Source organism: Photinus pyralis, unplaced genomic scaffold, assembly GCF_008802855.1.
Source record: "Photinus pyralis isolate 1611_PpyrPB1 unplaced genomic scaffold, Ppyr1.3 Ppyr1.4_LG5, whole genome shotgun sequence".
Taxonomy (NCBI): Eukaryota; Metazoa; Arthropoda; class Insecta; order Coleoptera; family Lampyridae; genus Photinus; species Photinus pyralis.
In genome coordinates this window covers 29,950,560-29,974,898 of record NW_022170596.1, presented here as the reverse complement: position 1 = coordinate 29,974,898, position 24,339 = coordinate 29,950,560, and the positions used below count along the sequence as shown (strand labels likewise).

The 24,339-nt window shown below is 38.1% G+C and overlaps 2 protein-coding genes across 6 annotated transcripts in view; one reads left to right on the top strand and one right to left on the bottom strand.

Annotated features, from left to right (window-relative positions):
- Positions 1-8,135, bottom strand: part of LOC116172090 (retinal guanylyl cyclase 2) — an 88,908-nt gene extending 80,773 nt beyond the window's left edge. For all 4 annotated transcript variants that reach the window (XM_031489220.1, XM_031489221.1, XM_031489222.1 and 1 more), the window contains exons 1-2: positions 7,964-8,135; positions 3,434-3,702 (exon numbers count right to left, since the gene is read on the bottom strand). In XM_031489220.1, coding sequence (XP_031345080.1) covers positions 3,434-3,596 — 163 coding nt within the window. In that variant the 5' untranslated portion in view covers positions 3,597-3,702; positions 7,964-8,135. The remainder of the gene's footprint in view (positions 1-3,433; positions 3,703-7,963) is intronic.
- Positions 8,136-8,919: 784 nt separating this feature from the next.
- On the top strand, positions 8,920-23,769 carry LOC116170117 (E3 ubiquitin-protein ligase TRIP12-like). Of its 2 annotated transcripts, none has more exons than XM_031486309.1 (18): positions 8,920-9,072; positions 9,412-9,657; positions 9,705-10,440; positions 10,493-10,678; positions 13,460-13,663; positions 13,720-13,910; positions 13,961-14,149; positions 14,197-14,669; positions 15,059-15,998; positions 16,560-16,735; positions 16,811-17,021; positions 17,075-17,554; positions 17,604-17,958; positions 21,641-21,811; positions 21,868-22,658; positions 22,709-22,897; positions 22,943-23,402; positions 23,451-23,769. In XM_031486309.1, exons 2-18 carry the CDS (start codon positions 9,496-9,498, stop codon positions 23,645-23,647), a joined length of 6,111 nt encoding a protein of 2,036 aa, XP_031342169.1. In that variant the 5' UTR covers positions 8,920-9,072; positions 9,412-9,495; the 3' UTR covers positions 23,648-23,769. The 2 variants fall into 2 exon arrangements, with proteins under 2 accessions (XP_031342169.1, XP_031342168.1); XM_031486308.1 differs by having other exon boundaries at positions 13,711-13,910.
- Positions 23,770-24,339: the final 570 nt, after the last annotated feature.

Sequence of the window (24,339 nt, the reverse complement as noted above, 5' to 3'; positions counted from 1 at the left end):
CAATGTGACATATCTCCGTGATTGTAATTTTTTAATTGGCCAACTTTCAAGGTCAATTTCTTTTTGGTACTAGGACCAAAAGTATCCACTTTTTGTACAGTTGCCATGGTGAAAGCGATTAATCCGCAAAACGTCAATTTTAGGTACCGAACACTGTCACAAAATAGCGTCTTATTCAGGTGGTTGGAGAAAAAAGCTCTTTTTAGATTAGCGCCTCGCAATTATTTTCTTTCTCTTTATGATGTACGAGTATAATTGGTTTCATTTAAACGTCACTTTCGCAATGTTTGCATTGAACTTTTCGCACAAAAATTTTTCGGTCCACATAAAATTAGTCAGGACCAGGACTAAATGAGCAATAGCCAATGTTGGAAAGTTTTTGGGTGTGAACACTGCTGCATTTTTTACCATAATAGCAGAAATGAAAAATGCGGAGGAAAGGAAGGAAATGAAGAGAAGAAAAGATGGGAGAAGGAGAAAAAAGAATTGATGGGAAGGATAACTAAACACGAAGATAATGAAAGAAAGGAAAAAGAGAGAAGATAAGGAACACAACTATAAAAGGAGTAATGGTGGAAAATACATAGATGAACTGAAAAAAGAAGAAAGTGATAAGGGCAAGAAAGTAAGATGGGGCAGGGGAACACAAGATAGAAAGTCAAAAGAATACAACAACGAGGAGGAGGGGGCGGAGGTTGGAGAAGAAAGCATTATGCGGGTCACTCTGTAATTGGGCGCAAGCCTGTTGAGAGCCCAGACCAAGAGAGGGATAATAAATAAATAAAATAAAAGATTAAACAAAATATTGACGGAGATGGGGATGGGCAATACACATACATGACAGAGATAGGAAGGTTGATAATTGAATACACACTATTAAACGGAAAAATGTTGGAAGCAATATATTTTCAGGTAGGAGCAATAACAGAATCGGATTGCCAACCCATGGACATAAGGCTTACAGGAATGATAAAAAGAGCAAGAAATGAAAAGATTCAAAAACAAAGGGAAATACAGTCAAGAACAAGAGACGTGGTGGAGGAGTATACAAAGAACGTAGAAGAGCCAGTTTATGAAATAAGAGAGAGCACAGAGGAATGGAAAAATATGAAGGAAAGTATTAAAAAGGCAATAACATGGAACTATGTAAAGGAAGAGGGAGAGCAGAGAGGAGAGATAAAAGAAAGGAATTGTAGAACAGAGAGTGTACAAAACACATACAGAGCAATGATTGAGTGAGAAAGAAAGGGAGAAGGGAGGAGAAGGAGGTGACAGAACAGAAAAATAGCACACGAGAATATGTAAGGAAAAAAAGATGAAGAAACAGAAAGAATAAGGAGAAGAAATCAGGGAAATAAAAAACAGAAAAGGACTTTTGGAAGATGATCATCAAAGGAAAGGGAAAAACATTTAGTGGAAGAGAAATACAAATAGAGGACGGAAAGCGGCATTTTATAGTGGATAGAATAACAAGAACAGAGGAGATAGAAGATGAGAACAACAATTAAAGAGGGGTAAGGCGGCAAGGTTGAGCAAAATGGGAAGAGGATTACCAGAAGAATGGAAGGAAGGGGCAATAGTGCGCCTATTTTCAAAAGAGGTGACAAGGGGCGTATGGAAAATGATAGCGGAATCACGATAATGACGACGGCGTATAGAATCTACGCAATGGTACTGAGTGCAAGATCAGAAAGAAAAGAGAAAAGAATGTTGGGGGAAACACAAATGGGCTTTTGAAAAGGGAGCAGAACGATTGAGTGTGTATATGTATTAAACAGAGTGGTGGAAAAGGAATTGGATTAAAAGAGCGGAACGGTGATAGTGTTTTTCATGGATCTAAGAGCAACGTTTGACAGAGTAGAAAGGAAAAAGTATGGGAAATGATGGAGGATAGAAAAATATCCAAAAAGAAAGGTGGATAAACAGGAAATTAGAAAAAAGAGAAGAAATGAAATTAATGTATATTTCGTAAAAAGTCAATTGGCATAAATAAAAATCTACCTCGGGTTTATTTATTTAGGTAGCCACTGATTTGCATCTTTCTCTGTTTATACGCACAACAAAATCACATACAATTTTGTTAAAAATATTAAAAAGATTCCACTGAATAAAGAAAGCTGTCGACTTCCATCAGTATAACCGGTAGTACCAACACACCTACACCTACATATTGTAGTTCAACTGATAATTTTGGAAAATCGCAACTTCAAATTTGAAGTGAGTATCATAAGTTGTTCCTCTGATGTGACTAACGAACAGTGCTCTCGCATCATCCTATATAGGTATTGATATAAGTAATAACGACTTACCATACAAAGTACACATTATTGCATTGTTGTGTGATAATGAAGATTACCTATTATCGAAATGCCATAAACATTTTCTGCAAATACATCTAAGTTTGCCAAACGCGAAATTTCAGTCTTATTAATTGAGTATATAGGTATGTATTTTGCCAAACAATTCAGCGTACTTTTCAAATTACGCCTTCTATATTGGAATTTGTTACCGTAAAATAAACTTAAATTAATAGCTCGCTACTGTTATACCTACGGCCTCCAATAAAGCTTTATATCTGTTCATTATATACATGTAGGTAGACTTTCTGAATTTACGGTTTACATGCGACAACATCCATTAAAAGCTCGCACATTTTACGTAATTAATCAAGGAATGTTTAACACATCAATTCCTTTTACACTTATCCCTAGTGAACGAACTAATTTGAAGCCAGAGTACATAAAATATCCGAGTAATAATTATTAATGATTCATTTTAATCTCTGAGAAGCCAGTTTCTGATTTTTAAGCTTCTCGTTTCCATAAAAATATGATAGGGTTAATATGTTCGGGGCGAGAGGTCTTTGAAATTACCTATTCTTACAGCAACCCTGGTAATTACAATTTAATTCATAAAATGCGAGCTTTTCAAAAGAAGCTGATTAGTGCCTACATTAATTATTTTTGTTGCGTACCTACGTAGGGAAATTTATTCCACTGTACGTTGAGAGACGTTAAAATTAGTGCTTTGTACTATACATGCACTAACGCCGTAATTGTTTTGGGAATAATATATGCTTTTATAATAGCTTGCACTGATGAAGTTATACTTTCAAAGATAGTACTTTTGGAGAGAAAACTTACACAACCATCAGCAGCAGCTTACTTACCTATTAGTAAAAATGTAGCAGAATCAACAGACTAGCAGAGCTAGAGCTTCTATTTTATTTTGTCTAATTAATTCAAGCTTTATAGTTAGTCTTAGCCTGACACACTACGAATGTCTCGAATTAAATGAATATTGTGCCATTCGAATAAGCTTTACGACCTTAATTTTGTACTGAAAGGTACTTATAAGTTAAATTAATTAGATAAAGTGATCTTTAGCAACTATTCTTAGTAAAGGAATAAAATTAATATAAAAATTTACTTACCTTCGCTCGTTGCCATTTTGTAGCTGTTGTTGCCCAATTGTAGCTGGAGATAATCAAAATTGATGGGATAATAACACATTTCGGATAAAATTAAAGTTGGTAATTCGGGGGTTGCCAGAGGGAGGTGGTAAACTAAGATCCATATGAGTAGGAAGCCCGCCATGGCCCACCCTTTTCACCGAGGCATGGCATCAAAGTGCCTCAATTACCACGTCTCTAAGTAACGTTCCACATTTTCGTTTATTCCTTTTTCGCCGCCATTTGCCAACCTGTAAATGGATCCTAAATTAATACAAATTGCAGTATTCGGACCAAAAAAAGGCGCTTATTATAATGAAATAGAGCAATACGTTTCTGGAACTGCCCTCTAGAGTCTTATTTGCATCGGGTTAGAAAAAAAAACCGCACCGCGATTACTGAATAGAAACGAAAACACTACAAATTTATGATTATTTCCTTGTTGATTTTCGCGAACCTTCCTCTACGATGACCGTCGATCGTCGTCACCGCATTTTGTGAAGTCGCACATATAAATTATCAATTTCTTCTAAAAGAGAGTGTACGAGGGATAGGTCTGCTTTCAAATAAGGAAATCTATAGTTTTCCAAACTTCGACGAACTTTACAAACTTTAAATAGGTTTTCTGTTTTAACTGTTAGTTTCAAACAATAGGACAGTTTATAACAAGTTGGAGACATAAAAAAAGTTGTTTATGAATGAACAGAATAATGACAGATTGTAATTTATTTCGTTTCTTTTTCAAGCTCCCACACGCTGTTTTGAACCGCGACTCGACATTGGTACCGAAGGTCTGGTTTGCCCTATTTTGTCAAAGATTCGTATTTTCAATGAACATCAACGTTCTAGAACCTAAAAGCCCATCGACTAATGCCTTCACCAGTTTGAAAGAATTGTTTCTATCCCTGAGTTTCGGTGATCAAGCTCAAAAAATGAGGGTCAACAATAAAATCGCATTACAGCATAATCCTCGTTCCTTTCAATTAAACAATTTTTGCAATTGTACGATTCAGAAGCAGATCTGAAACTGTTATATAAAATACCAAATAGCTGCTAATTAATCGATAATTAATGCTTAGGTACCCATCAGCAGTGCCAGGCATGCATTTCCTGACAGAGTGCGTTCCCAAAGAAAAGTGTTACATACAATTGCTTTTCGCATAAAAGCCCTTAATTTAAAATACCTTTACAATTCTAAATCGAACAAATAGGTAATCATGTCTAGAATTGGTATCGATTGAAAACCGAGAGCGAACAGCGAGTCTTGCAAATTAAACATGAATTGGAGACCTTTAGCCAACCTTTAAGAAATGGCGGAACCTACGAGTAGGCCGAAAAGGAAAAATGAAAATGATTAAGTTTTATGGGGTAAAAGCTTAACTTTTTATCTCCCTTTTGCGGTTTTTATGTAACTCGAACTTTTTATTTGTGTTTCGATGAAATTTTTGGGCGTTAAGGGGGACTAAGTGGGTAGCGATTTGTAAATCAATGCTGTCCTTCACTTTTTCAATATTTTCGCGCGTTAATCTGGATACTTTACGAGTTTAAAGTTTTTAAATTTTTATATTTGCAGAAAGAGGAGTAAAATTCGTTACATTTATTCACGTGCCATGCTTAATAATGAAGGTGTTAACCTTTTAAAATTAGTAAGACAAATTGAAATTTCTACTTTACTCGTTTACGTCACGCTATATACACTCGGGAACGCGATGAAGTAATATACCTAATTCTGAAACGTTATTTGGGGTTGTAATAGAAATTTGAAACTAACGTTTCTACTCATACAACTACCACAGAGAGAATCAAACAAAAAAGGAAATTTACATTTAGAGGAATGACTTCATCAACACGTTGTTGTAGCGTTTCATCGCAAAACAACCATAGTCTGTCCGGCCAAACAGCATTTTTGTGGGGTGAAGACCAGAAACACTGCACAACGATTCAGAATGAATTTTTATTAAATTTTAGCAAAAAAAATTCGTTTTGTCCTGTACCCACTTCTACCGTGTTGAACTACTTTTAGGGGAATGGTCCTAATAGGATATTTTGCAATGGGTAGCCTATGCCTTGAGGGTTTGCAAGACTTCTTTTTCGACTATATATGTTATTTAGGTACAAAATATAAGTATCTGTATCTAGATGCACTGAAACAAATATATGGGTCCGTTAACTTGGCCCCCCCACTGAGAGATTTCATAGTCGTATTATTTTGAAATGAATGCGCTCGTTATGCGCTCATATGCGCCACCGATAATAACTCTTGCGCCATTATCGTTTTTTAGAAATCCGAAAAAACATTGGGGGGGGGGCAAGTGAACGTAGCCCCCCCCAGTACGTATTTTGTCCCTTGTAACTAGGTCACCTGATACATTTGGTTATGCGCTCAATTGCGCCACTTGAATTAAAGCTAGCGCCATTACGGTTAAGCCATAAAAAAATTTAAAAAAGGGGGGGGCTAACTTAACGTTTTCAAAAGTTACGTTTTTTAACATGGTTTTTCTACTATATCGTACCTTTCATCATGCGCTAAAATGCGCCGTGAACAAAAATCTCGGCGCCATTATAGTGTTTCAGAAACACTATACAGGGTGTTTTTTGGGAGCTTTAGTTAAACGATTCTGAGAAAGTAAAATAGGTAGGTTTTTAAAAATTTGTATTTAGGAGTTACTCCGAAGGCCGAATCGATGTAAACTATTTTCAAAATGGACGCACTTCCGGAAATAACTTTTGAAAACGCTAAGTTAGACCCTCCACTTTTTAAAAATTTTTTATGGCTTAACCGTAATGGCGCTAGCTTTAATTCAAGTGGCGAAATTGAGCTCATAACCAGATGTATCAAGTGACACAAATACCGGTAGCAAAATGCGTTATGGGGGATTCCGTTCACTTGCCCCCCCCCTCCCCCAAATATATTTAAGGATAACCAAAAAACAATAATGGTGCAAAGATATCTTTTTACGGCGCATTTCAGCGCATACCTGAGAGTACAATTTCGTATGAAAAGATGTTAAAAAAAAGTAACTTTTAAAAACGTTAAGTTGGCCCCCCCACTTTTTGAAAATTTGTCACGGCTTAACCGTAATGGCGCTAGCTTTAATTCAAGTGGCGCAATTGAGCGCATAACCAAATGTATCAGGTGACCAAGTTACAAGGGACAAAATGTTTTTTCGGATTTCTAAAAAACGATATGGCAAATGCCAAAATATGTCATGCATGTTTAGATACAGCTTATACTGTCTGTCCTGTCCATCTGAGGATTTGAGATCTCAGCACTCAGACCACATTTATTTAATTGGTGTAAGTATGTAGGCCGGACGAAATGAAAGAATTGTGTTCAAATATCATAGGGGCATTTTGTTTTTAATTTACATTTCTTTTTTAACTACCTTAAGTGTTATATATATTTTTATCGGTTTAGACGAGGCCCACATGATAATTTACGCAAATTTTGTATAGTTCAGACCCCCATTCGGTTATCCCCAAATTTACAACCATAGGTAGTTGCTGGCGACGCGTTTCTCCTAAAAACATACAATTTTGGGACTGTTTTTGGTTTTTGTCTTAAATCTTAAATTATGAAAGTTGCAATAATCGATTCCAAAAGCTTTATTAGGTAAATATTATTTAATTATTAAAGGACAATCTGATTTGTAATAGTTTCAGCCCATCCCCCGTGGGTACAGCACTTTATTAAAACTTGGATGTTTTGGAAAATGTGTAATTGAACCGTGCTCAGAAAACTTTATCAATAAAATACATGACTCATCTGAAGAATGTACCTACTTTGCTGATTTGACTATCATAGGTGCAGAATTCAGGGAGATCTTGGTCGTACCAGCAATTTTAAAAATTCCTATACCACCTATGCATTTAAAATTATTTAAAAATAGGTTTTTCAAAAGCAAAATGTTTGATATATTTGCATGATGGGTTGCGCCTAAGTACACTAATCAATTAAACAACTAGCAAGCTAAATTGTGATTCTTTTGGTATATAATTACCCAATTATCTATACCTCTCTCTCAACGTTCTTGGTAATTATACAGAGTAGTGAAAAAAATTTAAACGTTCAAAGCAACTATCCAAATACTTCGAATAGGGAATACATTTTTCGCGCATCTACACGTAGTGGCTTTAGGGTAGCGAACGAAAACTTTTTCAAACGCAATTAACGACCAGAATAAAGTACTGCATGACAAAATAATAAGTATAATTTCTATTGTAGTTGCGATGCGAACTTATATCGGGCGATCAAAAATGAGTTGCTGTCGAGTCGCCTTTGGAAGTTCAAGTTAAGTACGATTTCCCATGTAAACAAAAATTCCAAAGGTGACTCGACAGCAACTCATTTTTGATCGCATAGTATCTCATCGCGCGGGAAGGCATTTAGCCTGTCTCGAGAAGTTTTCTTTGATGAACCAAAAAATTCTAGAAAAAATCTTCCGCGGTCGACTATTGTATCACCTAATCGCGCCATACAAAATCTAAAGTTTTCGTGACATTAAGACTTACAACGGTCCTAATTATTTTTCTTGCGCTACGCCCATATGTTTACGTTATTTTTAATCCGATAAAAGTGTTTGCGAGCCAACTTTCAAAGAGGTGGAAAAGTTTGAGAACGGCACACGTTTGCGAGACGTCCGCGGAAACGGTACCGACGCGACGCGTGCTTACGTTGTATTGCGACGACGTCACCTCCAGAACTAATAGGTAGCCTGGGAAGACGTCGGCGCCTCGATAGACGCCTGGACCGGGAGCATCGATCGCGTTTATACCCTCTATAATATTCTATAAGTGAATGTTTTCACTTAAGTGATACGAGAGGTTTAAAGCTTGCCAGCGTCCTTAAAATTAGATTAATTGCCATAATTCATTTGAAATTATTTTTTTTAAATTGGTGTTGGTGTTTTTCGTGTCATGGGGTTGTCAGCTTACAGTTAGTGAGTTCGCCACTAGATGGACTTGTCTCAGTTTTTTATTATTGTACTAGATGTGCAATTACACAGCAAAATTGCTTTTGTATTGTTTTTCGTTTAACAGTTTTGTGTTGGTTTTTTTCCTTGCATTATTATTCAACTGTAAGTATACCATAATGATTGCGTCACGATGTAGGAATGTTGTAATACTTGTACGTGGGAGCTTGTTGTTTCGTAAGTGTTAAAGCAGGATAGTTTGTTGGGTGTAAACGGGAGTTTGTAGTTATACAAAACATCCGCGATTCCCATCTAAAACTAAACGGGACTCCCATTAGAAGCGCATGCGTTGCTTGTTACGATTTCAAAAACCACGTTTGTAATATTATTCTTTTATAAATAACCAAATATATAGGGTCTAAGGACTCTTTATCACAGACGTTTTGGAATTAAACGATACTTTCATTGGTTTACCGTGGGGTAAAATTTCGATTGTGAAGAATTTGGCGCTGCATTTTTAAAAAAAGTGAGCGCATGCGCCTTGGAAAAGAGCCAAGTTTAGATTTAGGTGCAAGTAACAGCCGTGAGTTTAGTTGACAGTTTTCCAAAAATTTCACATCCACGAAGTTTTTCTTATTTCTCGTGCTATTAAAATTAAGTACGAGAATTAATTAGGACGTTTAGTGAAAATCATGATCAAGTGTTTAGGTATGTCCAAAACTAAAGGTCTATTATGTGCTTGTAACATCTGCACATCATCCTCATTTTTAGTTTTATTGCATTTGTAACTTCAATGTCGTTCGTTCGTATGTGATTTAGTCCTTGTAATGGAAGTTCGTGTACATTCCTTTGTGTGTTTACGTTTATTTCTTCATAGTTTGTAAGAAAATTTCATTATTTTTAGATCTTGAATCAGTTCTTAATGCAGAACCAATTAACAGTTACTAGAATTGTTGATTTTTGCGCAGATATCAAGCAATCTGCTATCAATATCAATCTGTCAGTATTTCTTAATTTCATACAAAATTACACCATGTTACATTTTAGTCAGACATCAAAGTATCAGAGCACATTGAAGAGAAAAGGTAATGAGTGTCACTGGTAAGTGGGTGTGCTGTGAACGCATCGTCTATGGCAGATCCAGCTAACACACCCGCTGCTGACAGCACGAGCCGCCGAAAGCGTGCGTTGCCTGTGCAGCCACGTACGGAAGCCAAACGTCTTCGCACGTCCACACAAGAAGCTCGCGCTTCTCAAAGTTTCTCTTCTCAAAACACACCTAAGCAATCCCAGGTAGTTGCGCTGATCATTAATCACAAATTAACCCTTGGCAATTTTAGATTAAAAGCCGCTCGAGGAGTAGCAGGCGTAGATCAAAATTGGTTGATGATCAAACCTCGTCGTCTCAATCCCAAGTACCAGACATATCGGCGAACAAACCTAGCTCTATTCCAGTCTTGAAAAATCGCCGTTCCATCAAACAAAAGGAAAAACGCAAACCCGAACAGAAAGGTGATTCACAAAGAGACTCGTCATCAGATAAACATTTAAAAACAACCAAGCGCCAGTCTCTAAATAATCTTAAAGCAAGTACAACCTCCGTGGCAAGTGTAGAAAGTAACAGTACTACATCGTCCACTTCGAGACACCGTAGTAACAAAAACTTGCGAGCTTCAGAACCGAGCACCAGCACCAGCAAGATCAGTGATAAAAATAGTGTTAAAACAAAAGTTAAAAATAAAACCAAATTAGACACTAAAATTAAAAAGGAGCCTAAAAGTAGTAAACGCATATCGGAAAATTTACGGTCGAAGAGTGCAAAAACGGAGGCGAGCTGCTCGAGTTTAAACGCGACATATCCAAGTTCAACCCACAGATATCCGTCGGCGCAACGAAGAATAACTGTGGATCAATCTGTGCCTCTTCAGTTGATACGTAAGTCGGGCGAAAAACGTAGAACGCGCGAATCCAAAGAGCTGGGGGTTAGTAATAGTCAACCGGTCGCGCGGGAGGAGAACGAGCCTTCTCGCCTCTCCCGCGGTGGAGCTGTGTTGCGACGCAGCACGAGAAATAAGGGTAGGTTTTGTCGGGTTTGCGGAGGGGCATTGCTAATTTTCAATCGTTTTAGGGCACGGCGCAACAACGGGTTCCTGTGCGAGCTCGAGTGGTGCGAGTGGCAGCGGCAGTAGCTCCAGAAGAGCGACCCGCCAACATAAGGTGGGGGCCGCGGCCCCTGCACCACTCTCTACGTCGGCATCTCATACGGCCACAATGGCCGCCGATCAACCGGAAATGCCTAACAATAGCTTATCAGGTAATTATCTCAAACATTCGATTAAATTGTGATTCATTGCTTCGTGGTTTTGTGATTGTTTTATTTATTTCACTCAAGAAAATGTTGATAAAGTTTTAGCGATGATTATGAATGAATCAGGCAACTCAAATGCAAGTTGTGACAAAGCTTTGCTCTAATTGAGGCTCCATATTATTTTCCTCACTTGTTGACATAGCATTATTAAATGGTAGAGTAATTGTAAACCTTTTGATACATTCCAGAAAAAAAAAGTTGCCCAATGGCCTTTTTATACAATGTCACTGGCAATGATGGGTCTTGGGCGATTAATAGAATATGAACAATATAAATACAGCGCCATAAATATTAAGGTTATTCCAATAAAAGGTTGCTTTTTATTTGATTAAAATGAGGCTGTCATTTGTTTTTTTGACATTTATTGAGCGGGTCTATTTTGTAATTATAACTATTCATCAGAGCCTGCCATTAATTTTTACGCAGTGGCGACTCGTGAGTATCGGAAGAGGGTGGTTTTTTGTGCATAAAATCCATTCTTCTATTTTTCAAGTCGGAAAACACGTCAATAACGTTTGTCAAAATTCGGGATAGACTGGACAAAGTTCTTTTCTATTGATAGGGCCGCAATTAAAATGTTTCAAAAATCTGATACGGCTGAATACCGAACAATCCTTGACTAAGCTGACGACTGCTTTGTTTACTCAGATTCGAACTACCTTTTTCTGAATGCAGACAGACCATTTTAAAAACTCCACAATTTCGTTTGATAAAAACTCCTTATCGCAAACGACCAGATGTCCCTACATTTTAACACGCAATTGTACGTTTTACAATTAAATAGACAAATCATAAGAAACAAAAGCGATAAAACCATAATAAAAGAATTACGCAATTACAAACAATTCCAAAAGGAAAAAAAACACTGAGAGACAAATTCAAATACAATAACCATGTTTGTGCTTATTCGTAAATAACCCCCCATATTTATACACTTAATAAATTGAAATATTTTCATATACAGGGTGGTGTTTCTGTTGCAAAATTGTCGGATTTGTTGGAAGTTGAAGGCAGTCAAGAAAAGATTACTTTACCTACTTTGTTATTATTTAATCTCAGAGGCACTGTCCTGATTTGGTCCCTGTGCTGCAGTCCCGAATGGGAAATAGCAGATAACATTTTGTACACCGACCATCCATTTAATGTGTAAATTCTCGGAAATCAACGAAATATCCTTGGACATCATGGAATATCCTTGAATACCTGTGCCGTGGATATCTGATATTTCTTTGGAAAGCTGCTGATTTCCTTTAGAATCTACAGATATACACGTAAATGCATTGCAAAGCTTGTAACCAATGGGTAGTGTTGTAAAATTCACGTAATTTATTATCATTGTGAATATTTGAGAATTTATGGTAATATTCATCCTTTACAAAATATAATAATTATACTTACTATGCTATACTAATTACAATGCACAAAAGACCGAATAAATCTTTTAATAAAGTTATGTTTTTTGTTTTAAAACAATAAAACTCTTAAATTATTTATTTAATATACTTTAAAAAAAACTTTTTAGTCTCCGTTCATATGCCAAATCAAAGCTTTAAAAATTCAGACAAATTAAAGAAAACTCACTCAAAAATTCAAAAATAAGAACCAAGATTCAAAAGCTCACAATGTAAGTACGTCAATGCAATGACAAATCTTATCTTGCTCTCTTTCTCATTATACCGCTAAGGCAAAAAGTTCATGATCTTTTTTGCTGGGAAAACGGCGAAACATATTGTCTTAAAAATATCAAAGATCTTAAAAACCCTCTATTTTTTTGATAATCGCGCACAAGATATACAGGATGTTACCTTAGGAAAAACTTTTATCCACGGGAATATTGAAAAACGGTTTTTAGGTACATTTTCGTCTCCGTTTCCAAAAAACTTTCCTTGCGTTTGGCCGTTTTCACGGATCTTAGTACACAGGGTGTTTCGCGCAAACCGTTACCCAAAAGTATTCAGGTGCTCATTGAGAATTTATCTGAAAGTTTATACCAACATAGTTTTTCATGATCTATCGAAAGAAAATATTAACATGATCATTTCGCATGTTGATTTTACCGGATGTGGATAGCAACTTGTTTTAAATAGAACATCCTATATTTTAATACATTTTCAAAATCTGCGTCGATTGATACCACATTTCCCTATATCCATCATTGAAGGTTTAAGAGTTATTCTAGATTTATCAAAATTTTTGACGTTTGACTGCCTTCTTTGGACTGTGTACAGGGTGGTTCAAATTTGTGACTCACCACGTTAACCACGTTAAATGGGGGCAAAGTTGCCCCTTTTTGTGCTTAAAAAAAAAGCATTTGACATTTTTGAAAATATCTGAGCTAGGTATCACTGAAAAACTAAAAATGTCAAACGAGATGTCAAATTTCGTTTTTATTTTCTCTATGTTATACGGTGTAAATTGAACGGTTCCTTATAATCTTATAATGGCCCAATTATTTTCAGAAAATACTCTGTCGATTACCAACTTCTTATTTGCGTTTCTCATTTTTTACATTGATCATAGTCTGTACCTGTCTGGATCAAAATGACAAATTAATACTGTCCAAAATATTCTACAAAAATGAAGTTTAAAAATTAACGAGAGCAGAATAATTAAATTTTGGGGAAAAGGCTATGGATATTTTTGATATGCTCTTTGACTTTAATGATTTGCTTGCGTGCATAGGTATATTAATGTTCAGGAATTTACATTCTCTATTTTTTTCAACAGAAGAATTGCCGTCACCTCAAGAAGCTGCACAAGCTTTAGCCAGCGGTGGACCTTCCGGTCCAGGGGCAGACTCTGAAAGTGATGACAGCGAGGTTGGCCGTTTACAAGCTTTACTTGAAGCGCGCGGTTTACCGCCACATCTTTTCGGCGCGCTCGGCCCTCGCATGCAGCACATCTTACATCGAAGTATGGGCGCAAACAGCTGTAAGTATTTTTTTGAGATAGTCGTGGACAATTCTTATAGTGCTTAGTTTTTTCAGCTGTAACCAAGGCGCAGCAATTACTGCAGGGATTGCAAGCGTCGGGAGATGAAGGTCAGCAATTACAGGCGGTAATTGAAATGTGCCAGCTGTTGGTGATGGGGAATGAAGATACACTTACTGGATTTCCGATTAAGCAAGTCGTACCTGCACTAATCAGCTTGTTACAGGTGGAACACAACTTCGATATGGTAAGCCACATTGGAAAGTTTCTGAGCCCCATAAATATTAAAATTGTTAGATGAATCACGCTTGTCGCGCACTTACTTACATGATGGAAGCACTGCCTCGGTCTTCAGCAGTTGTCGTCGATGCGGTACCTGTATTTCTAGAAAAACTCCAAGTTATTCAATGCATGGACGTTGCCGAACAGTCTCTAACGGCTTTAGATATGCTATCACGTCGTCATTCCAAAGCGATTTTGCAAGCTGTAAGTTCAAAGTAAGTCCCGGATGATTGTAACGGCTTGTTTTCCAGAGGGGAGTGCAAGCGTGCCTCATGTACCTAGATTTCTTCTCCATCAACGCACAACGCAACGCATTATCCATCACGGCAAATTGCTGCCTAAATTTAACGTTGGAGGAATTCCAGTTTGTCGGCGAATCACTATCACTTCTCGCCAACCGACTTACGCAGCAGGATAAGAAAAGTGTCGAATCGGTTTGTTTGGCTTTTTCTAGACTCGTCGACAGTTTCCAATCGGAACCTTCCAAGCTGCAAGAGATCGCGGGAACCGATTTACTTACAAACTTACAACAGCTTCTTGTGGTGACGCCCCCAGTCATAAGCACCAACACGTTTATTTCTGTATTGCGTATGCTGTCGATAATGTGCGCTAGCTGTCCAGATTTAGCATTTATACTCCTCAAGCAGAACATAGCGGAGACCCTTTTGTATTTGTTGACCGGGTCAGTGGAAATCAATCAAGATGAAGTTGAACTAGTGTCCAGGTAACGAGGAATTAGAATTTTTTAGAAAATGGTACTCTCAACATGACCTTTTACACATCTGGCATTGACCAATAATGTGTTTCCATTATAACGGTCCAATTATTAGTTAAGTTCCGCGCATGCGCAGGCATGGTCTTTAACGCGCAAACTCGCTTGTTCAAATGATCACTAATTTTATTTTTGTTGTTTTGTCATGTGATGTTTTTTTAGTAACTTTTTAAACCCCTCCCCCCTGATGATACACGTGGTGAAGTTTAACACGCACCCCCCCCCTCTCCCACCCAGAATCACGTGCATCTTGATCTACATGCCAGTGTCCCTAGCCATCATAGTTACCTAACCGTATTATATCAATACATTTTTTGTAGACTTCTTTATTTACTCATCAGGCAACCACAAGAACTCTACGAAATAACATCTTTAATTGGAGAGCTTATGCCGAAATTACCGGCCGATGGTATCTTTGCTGTTGACATTCTACTTGAACGTCCATCAATTGTAAATAAGGAACAGCCCGCTTGGCAGTGGAGGGACGATCGTGGGACATGGCATCCGTACAGCACCGTCGATAGTCGCACGATCGAAACTGCGCACATCAGTGGCGACGACGAAGTCAGTTTACATACACTGGGTCGCACCTACACCATCGACTTCCATTCAATGCAGCAAATTAACGAAGATACCGGTACGTCGAGGCCTGTCCAACGACGTTTTACACCCACAAGCATCGTCTCCGATACTTCCCAAAGTGGCAGTCAAGTAAACGGGGAAGCGCACGTCGCCTGCTTAAGGGAAGAAAATGGATTGGCCGCATCTTTCATTCGCTCCTTATTTTCCGTTCTCTACGAGGTCTATTCGTCCAGCGCCGGTCCGGCGGTTCGTTGTAAATGCCTTAAAGCCCTCCTGCGCATGGTTTACTATGCGTCTCCCGAATTATTGAAAGAGGTCCTAAAGAATCAAATAGTTAGTAGTCACATTGCCGGTATGATGGCCTCAAGTGATCTTAGAATAGTAGTCGGCGCTTTGCAAATGGCCGAAATTTTAATGAACAAGTTACCAGAGGTTTTTGGTGTGCATTTTCGAAGAGAAGGTGTCATGCATCAAATCACTCAACTCGCCGATCCCGAGGTGCCATTGGGCGTCAGCCCGCCAAAGTCTTCGAACTTAAGTACAACATATTTTTCGTCGATGACCCTGAATGAATCGCAACCCGGTCCTTCGCAAGCTTCGGGGAGTAGTATTGCAACTACGAATGGAAATGCGACAATCACTCCAGCTGGTACACCAACAGGACAGATTGTTTTTACGTCGACTTCAGATGGTGTTAGGGTAAGTAGTTTGTTCGGGATATGTAAATTTGTGGTACCACTACATACATATCAAATATGTAATACATTTGTGATTTCTACTGTATCATACAAATTGTATGCTCTGTAGTCCGGTCAAAATAGACATACTTCGCATTTTTTTTAACTTGGTTTCCCCGGTAGGCCTACTCTACAATGTGTTATGACGGAGATTTATGGGAAAATGCTGTATTTACGGCATGATTTTGTAACAGTCTCAGTCAAGAGATGTATTTTCGACATTATTATTATTATGACCCATTCATTTATGCACAAGAAAAAATTATTTATGAAAAAGTTTACGATTGTCAATTACCACCAAGGGCTCTTTTCACTACCTTATCCTCATATACCGACCACCCTTTGTATGTACAGCAAAAATATCACAAAATGCAGATACGAAAAGGATTTTTATTTTACAACATTGTATTCTAAAAATTTAAGTAACCCAAAAATTTATTGATATTCAGAGAATAAGTATAGTCAAAATACCAGTACTCCAACATATTTGGTTGTTTGTTAATACTTTTAATTCGCTGTAAAGGTTCGCTCTCCAAGTCCATCACATGTTCGTCTTAGCGACGTCTTAAAAAGAAAGCGAGGTAATAAACGTTCGGGTGGAAGTCGGCCCAAGGCACGACACGAGGATCTCCCACTGTCACCTTCCCTAATGCAAGATCTCTTTACAAAAGCGGCATCTTTGGGCAACGCAACACCAAGGTATGTCAGTGATCAAGACAAAATAAAAGTCCAAATAGCGCAATAGTACGCGTAAATAATGATTACTTTTTTAAGCAATTCTCGTCTACGTTACTCGGGGTCAAGTTCGAAAACCACCAGTTTTCTGTCGAGTTTGAATCCGGTACGTTGGGGCAGAAGTATGAATTCGTCTTCCCACGATCGCTACTCCAAAGATTCGCTTAGTAGTTGCCTTGGAAAGTCTGTGTCGAATTCTAATCTTACGGCTGGTAGTCGCGAAAAGACGCGAACGTGGATTAGAGAGCAGGTTGGATAACGTTTCAAATTTTCACTTTGGCATTTACGCGTTTATTTTTTCAGGCTTCAAAATTCATAAGTTCTTATTCCTCGAACGAAGTGTCTGGGTCACCGCATCCGGCAATGAATGTGCTCTCGTGTCTGACGGCTTCAATTCAAAAGTTATCGACGATCGACTGCAGACTAGCCTTAGAAGAGTTGCGTGAAATTCTAATCGAGTCTGATATTTCTCCATTTGAAGTTAACCATTCGGGCCTTATTAAAGCTTTATTAAATTATTTAGCCGACATAGAAGGACCATTCGACCGTGATCAACGATTACGAATTTTTTTAAATGTGTTTGCCGCGTTACCATTAGATGCCAGTGCGATCGACGTAACAGACATTAATTCGGCCTGGATGGGCGCGCTCGTGATGAAATTAAGTGGTTGTGTATCTCAACTTGAACAATTTCCGGTTAAAGTGCACGATTTACCCGCAAATTCGGGAGCGGGGCGTGGCGGAACTAGTGCTCTTAAGTTTTTCAATACGCATCAGTTGAAAGTAAGTCGCCGTCTCGCGATTTTACTCTTTTTAACATTTCTAATTACAGTGTAATCTTCAACGCCATCCTGATTGTACAAATTTGAAGCAGTGGAAGGGGGGCACTGTTAAAATAGACCCCCTCGCATTAGTGCAAGCAATAGAACGTTATTTAGTTGTTCGAGGTTATGGTAGGATAAGAGACAAAGATAGCGCCGATAGCGATGAGGCGGACACCGATACCGATATTGATGATACAGTCGCAGCTATCGTTATTTCGCAGTCGGGGGCCAAGCATAAACTGCAATTTCTTATCGGTAATCACATTTTGCCATATAATATGACTGTTTATCAGGCTATACGACAATATAGCAATAGCGGCAACGATCAAAGCGAAACGGACACCGATAATGAAACTCCTTTAGGTAAGTTGTTAATTATTTTCTATTGAGGTGGTTAAATAGTATGGTTTTCCGCAAAAAAGGTTGATGTGGTCGATTCCACAAAAGCGCGTGTAGTGAAGGCTTAACTACCTATATAAATACATGTCACGGATTATGTGGTTCAATTTATTAATCAAAACTTAATTTGGGCAGAATTATGACAAGAAGCATTGGAAACGTTGTTCTCCGATAAAGTGGCAAAATTTACTTATACCATCAAGATCAAAATTGATACGTTACCTGAATTATACTTTTAAATCAATAAATACAATCAAATGCAGGTAATACGTCATCTGGTTTATTTATGATGCAAGCGTTATAGGCTACAATTTAACAAAATAAACACTTCCATGCAATTTTCCTAACTGAAAAACAGAGTTTTTCTCGTTTAATTGCTAGCCAACAGGTTTTCATTAATCAACCTCTTGTGCAATTATAAGTGATAAATGGAACTATAATTTATCCCAAAGTCTTACACGCAAACGATATCAACAATTGTTCAGAGAAACGCAAACGCAATTCAATTTATTAAGTATGTACAGAGTTTAAAGAAACGTACCTTTATCCTCAACTGGCTGGTCTGATGTGACACTTGAGCGTGCAGGTAAACGACTCAGGTTTCCACAATTATGGATAGGTATGAAGACGAAAGCATTATTTTGACAATGACAACAAAGGCATTCTAATACACACATCTGTTTTTTTTAGCGTAACACAACGAAGTTGAGGTAACGCTTATGTTATTCCGTCGTCTGTCTATCTGTCTGTTCCATCGAGATCTCGTCCCCTGGACCACCTAGAGACTACAGGTTTTCGGTCATTTGTAGTTGCAAAGGTCTATATTTTCCCGTCACTCATCATTTACATACTTTTCATATATGATGGCTGATTTTCAAAGATGGTGGGATACGCGTCTTCGGCAAGTTTAATCTGGTCTCGTGGAACTGTTAATACTGCATCATCTTATCTAGTCATCTTGTCTACCCGGATCATGAAAATGTCGGAGAAATGCTTTATACAAACCCTGGAGTAACTAGTAATTTCAAAATTGTCCCGGTGAATACATCTTGACCACTTTTTGTGATCGTCTTCATTTTTCGGAAAACGAAAAACCGCAAGGAACCTTGTCTCTTGAACTATAATTGCTTTTGCAACCAGGGACGCAGCACGTATTTGGCATTTTCTTACTTATTCTGTTCGAATACAGTTAATTTAAGTGTACAACATTAAACTACTTGGAATTAATTACATTAAAAGTCGATATGACGGCCGCCGTCAGTTGTGACGTCAACGCAATAGTGGGGATGAGTGTCACGGCTAGTTCTATCGGTAGGCTACGGCTTGGCGCACCATTTGAACAATACCTCTACTTACATTTTATCTGCTTTGCATTTCATTGTAATGTTTTTGTGCGACCTTGCATTTGTGTATGTAATATTATATACTCAAATAAACCTAAATTTCGCCGACAGATACACAATAGTATATTATATACCGCGGGACTGAAGTAGTACTTTTAATCCCGAAGGTAAGCCCGACCGAAGGGAGGGCCATAATTTACCTGAGGGATTAAGACCATTACTTCAGTCGCAAGGTATATACGATATTTTTCGTACTTCCGAAACTGAAACACTTAATATGTATGGAGTTAGAGAACGCGTTCTTTCAAAAAATCGCTGCTCAACAAGTTACCATAGGAACTGTCATTGCTAGTGTCATAATTTTGGTGGTGGGTGACAAACGTGTATTTGATATTGATAAAAAGCAACCAAAGTAGGTAAAGAATTGATACCACCGAAATCCAAAAACTATATGAACAGCAGTACGATGCGTTTAAGAAGTAATGCCGCATACAAAATGTGGAACAACCTACTGAAATTGCTTTGTTAGTAATTTCATCCTTCCGGGATTTTCGTAAAATTTAATCCCGACGGGACAAAATGTGACACTTCAGTACTTGTCATAATGGAGTGAAGTTGTCACTTTAGTCTCGGAAGTACGAAAATAATAGTGCGTTTCCGTAACCTCTTCCCTATGCATTTCTATACGCGCGCCGGAGTTTGTATCGTGATTGACGTCATACGGCGTGGGGAAAGGGGACACGATGCGCGTTGCGATACCGTTTTTATTATACCATGACTAACGATAAATTCAAATGATTTTGTGAATGTTAAGATGTGAAATTCTTTTGCAAAAGGTGGGGACAAATTTTTATTGTTTTATGTTGTTCCTTTAGAATAGCTTTATGGTCCTAAGGGAGGGATCTAAGATGAATTTTAGTTTAGCTGTTGGAAAACGGCTACTATGTGTGAGCGCATTCGCAAATTCGTTTTTTATGGTAAACGAGCCACTGGTCGTTCATTCGGTTTCGGCATTTTGGCTGCTATATTCTGACCACTAATTTCTCAATACCATATTAGATTAAGAAGACGATGATTCTGAATATGAGTTTTAAATATGCAATATAATTTGCATTGGGGCAATGTACCCTTAAGATCACCTTGCATGGGGGCACTGGCTCCGTTGCCCCCATAAGTCGCCGCCCCTTATTCCGTTTACACTTTTCGCAGTGCCAATTTGAAATGAAATAGCGTATTGTGATCAATATTTAAAATTCAAAGATAAATAAAAATGTTTCAAAACCCACTCGTGGGTGTTGCAGCGCAACACACCTGTAAATGATGACTAAACGGCAATATATAGCAGCTATCAATAAGCGAAAAGCCGAAGTCTCTAGGTGGCCCAAGGGCCGACATTTCGATGGAACGGATAGACAACAGACAGACGATGGAAAATCGAGCACATATGCGTTACCTCAACGTCGTTGTGTTATAGCGTTATGAGAAAATCAAGAGTAGATAGGTACTGAAGATACAAAGTAACAAGTGAATCTACATAACAAACAGTTTTGTACCAATTTACACTGAAATTAAGTACCCTCGTAAATACCTATTAGATACATCATCTTTATAGTCCATGGAAAACGCGTGTTACGCATGATCTCTGTAATTGTCTATCTGTCTGTCTGTCTGTCTGTCACAACCACAACATCTATACATTTGGTCCTAGCGATTAAAAAGTAGTGATACAAAATTAGCTGCTTACGGCACAAATTAGTACAAAATGAGTACAAAACTATGGCAAGAAAATTTGTATGAATTTTTGTATTCGGGGTTGTACCGTTAAGTTACACCTCCAAAATTAATTTGATAGTAGCGGTTGAAGGGTAATGGTACAGATTTTTTTGCTTACGGTACAAATTAGTACAAAATCAGTACAAAATTATAGCACACAAAATTTTAAGAATCTATATACTTGGGGGCGTAGCATTAATTTGCAACCCCAATGTAGATTTGGTCCTTGTGTTTAAAAGGTAGCGGTACATAATTTGGTATGCGCGGTACAAATTAGTACAAAATCAGTACAAAATTATAGCACACAAAATTTTAAGAATCTATATACTTGGGGGCGTAGCATTAATTTGCAACCCCAATGTAGATTTGGTCCTTGTGTTTAAAAGGTAGCGGTACATAATTTGGTATGCGCGGTACAAATAAGTACAAAATTAGTACAAAATAACGGTATTAATATATTGGCTAATCTTAATGGCGGGGGATACAACTTAATGAACTTAATGTTTTCATCACAATAATTTTTGTTTCAGGAAATGCTGGCATATGGGTGCAAACACATACTATTTATTATAAACCAATCAAAGAAGATGCCTCTATAACACACAAAACAAGTAGCGGCAGTAATTCGAGTCATTCAAGTAGGAAGGGTAAAGGTTCTAGTAGTAAGAGCACGTCGCGTCGTAAAGACGAATTGTGGAACGGTAGCGTTAATATCACTACTCTCCTGCGCTTTAGTATTAAACGTTTATTATTTCAGAGGGAGTAACTCCCCCACAGCAATCGCCGATAACCCCATTTTTGAAAACTAAGTTACCTGAATCTGTAGATATTCAAGACGCATCCTTAGAAGTTTTATGTTTACTGCGCATTTTAAACGCTTTAAATTTGTACTGGAACTATTTATATCCGAGCATCGAATATAGGCCGATATTGCCCGCAGTCGACTTTTTGAACAGTAAAATTGCCGCTAAGGCGAGTAGGCAATTGCAAGATCCCTTAGTAATTATGACGGGCAATCTTCCAAGTTGGCTTCAACAAATCGCCTCCGTTTGTCCATTTTTGTTCCCATTTGAAACCCGGCAATTACTATTCTACGTAACCTCATTTGATAGAGATCGTGCCTTGCAACGTTTACTAGATATGTCGCCCGAACTAACCTCGGCCGATTCACAAGAACGTGTGACCCCGCGATTAGATCGTAGAAAACGTACAATTTCACGCGATGACATCCTTAAACAAGCCGAACAGGTGATTCAAGATCTGGCCAGTTCGAAAGCACTCTTGGAAGTGCAATATGAGGATGAGGTCGGTACTGGGTTGGGTCCAACTTTGGAGTTCTACGCCTTAGTTTCGAAGGAATTGCAGCGTGCCGATTTGGAGTTGTGGCACGCACCGGATTCGGCTGGTAACGATTTTGTGCATCAAGCCATGGGTCTTTTCCCCGCACCGATCGGAAGAGGTGCGAAGGTTGGACAGATTAGTAAGACAAAAACTAAATTCCGATTCTTGGGCAAGTTTATGGCCAAGGCGGTTATGGATTCACGAATGGTACAGTTTCATCTTAAGCTTCATACGGGTGCTTACATTTAAACTTTCAGTTGGATTTGCCTTTCTCGTTAACATTCTACAGGTGGTTGCTAGGACAAGAACATTGCCTCACAACAGCCGATTTAGTTCACTTATCGCCCACTATGCATAAAACTTTGAGGAAGATGCAGCACATTGTTCGAAGACGTGATGCGATATTGAATGATCCAGATTTGTCGACTGTCGATAAAACTGAAGAGGTAATTATTGTCCCTATTCCAATAAAGACTTATGCTTTATTGTAGATTGAGAAGCTGGAGTTTGATGGTTGCCCCATTGAAGATCTCAACTTAGATTTTGTACTCCCCGGCTATAACATTGATTTAATGAAAAATGGAAAATCCACTCAAATGTCGATACATAACATGCACTTATATTCAAATCTCGTCACTCATTGGTTCCTGTTTGAAGGGGTCAGCCGACAAATGGAAGCGTTAAGAGAAGGCTTTGAATCAGTTTTCCCTCTACAGAGCTTGAAAATGTTCCATCCAGAAGAATTGGAGGCCGTATTCTGCGGTAATCCCCGTGATACACTTTCAGGATGGGACGTTAAGACACTAATGGACTGTTGCAAACCGGACCACGGTTACACGGCAGATTCGAAAGCAATTAAATTTTTGTTTGAAGTACTCAGTTCCTATAATCGCGACGAACAGCGCTTGTTTATACAATTTTTAACTGGCACACCTCGTCTACCTGTCGGAGGTACGTCTGTCTACGGTAACCGCATTTACTTCAGGTTCAGTTTTTCAGGTTTTAAAGCCCTTTCTCCGCCACTGACAGTAGTACGAAGAACGTTAGAACCAAACCAAAACGCAGATGATTTTCTCCCATCTGTGATGACCTGTGTAAACTATCTTAAACTTCCGGACTACTCCAGTAAAGAAGTACTGAGGGAGAAATTAAGAATTGCCGCATCGGAAGGTCAACACTCCTTCCACCTCTCTTAAAAGACTTAACAAAAAGTGATTACGAACTAATAAAGTAGTGTATATTATAATTACGAACGATGTTGAAAACCATCTAAAACTTGTGTACTCATTACTGATTGTACATACAATCATTTCTCTACTGTCTTTTTTAATAAGATGTTAGCCAGCCCCTCCTTTAATTATTTTGTTTTAAAGCATACAGGTGGCATTGTATGAGAAATCAACTGAAGTCTTGACTTGAGCCTTATTACATAATATCGTGTAAAAATTGTTTTTGTTCTTAGTTTTAGGATTACTCTTAATTTGGAAAATATCTATTCATAAATAATTTCAATAATATTTATCGTCTGTTTACATACTTTGCACCTGTATTACTTTGGTGTTCGATACAGTATATGAAGGTTTGATGGGGCCACGACTGAGTTGTGCAATGGACACAGTGTTAGTGATACGCAGCGAACTGTGAGCACGTCGTGCGAATTTTGCCAAATGTATAGTTTATTTCTTTATTACTGCAAAAGTCATCATCTTTCAGGCCACATGTGCAGCCCGTAAGAGAATAAGTGTAGTTTTCATTATAAAGTGAAGTGCAACTGTATTGTTTCAATAAAATTTGTATACCAAAGTTAAAAGTTTAAATTACGCATAATGAGATTCATAGGGGCGTATCCAGTTTTCCGAGTCTGACAATCATTTTAGTCGCGGAACAG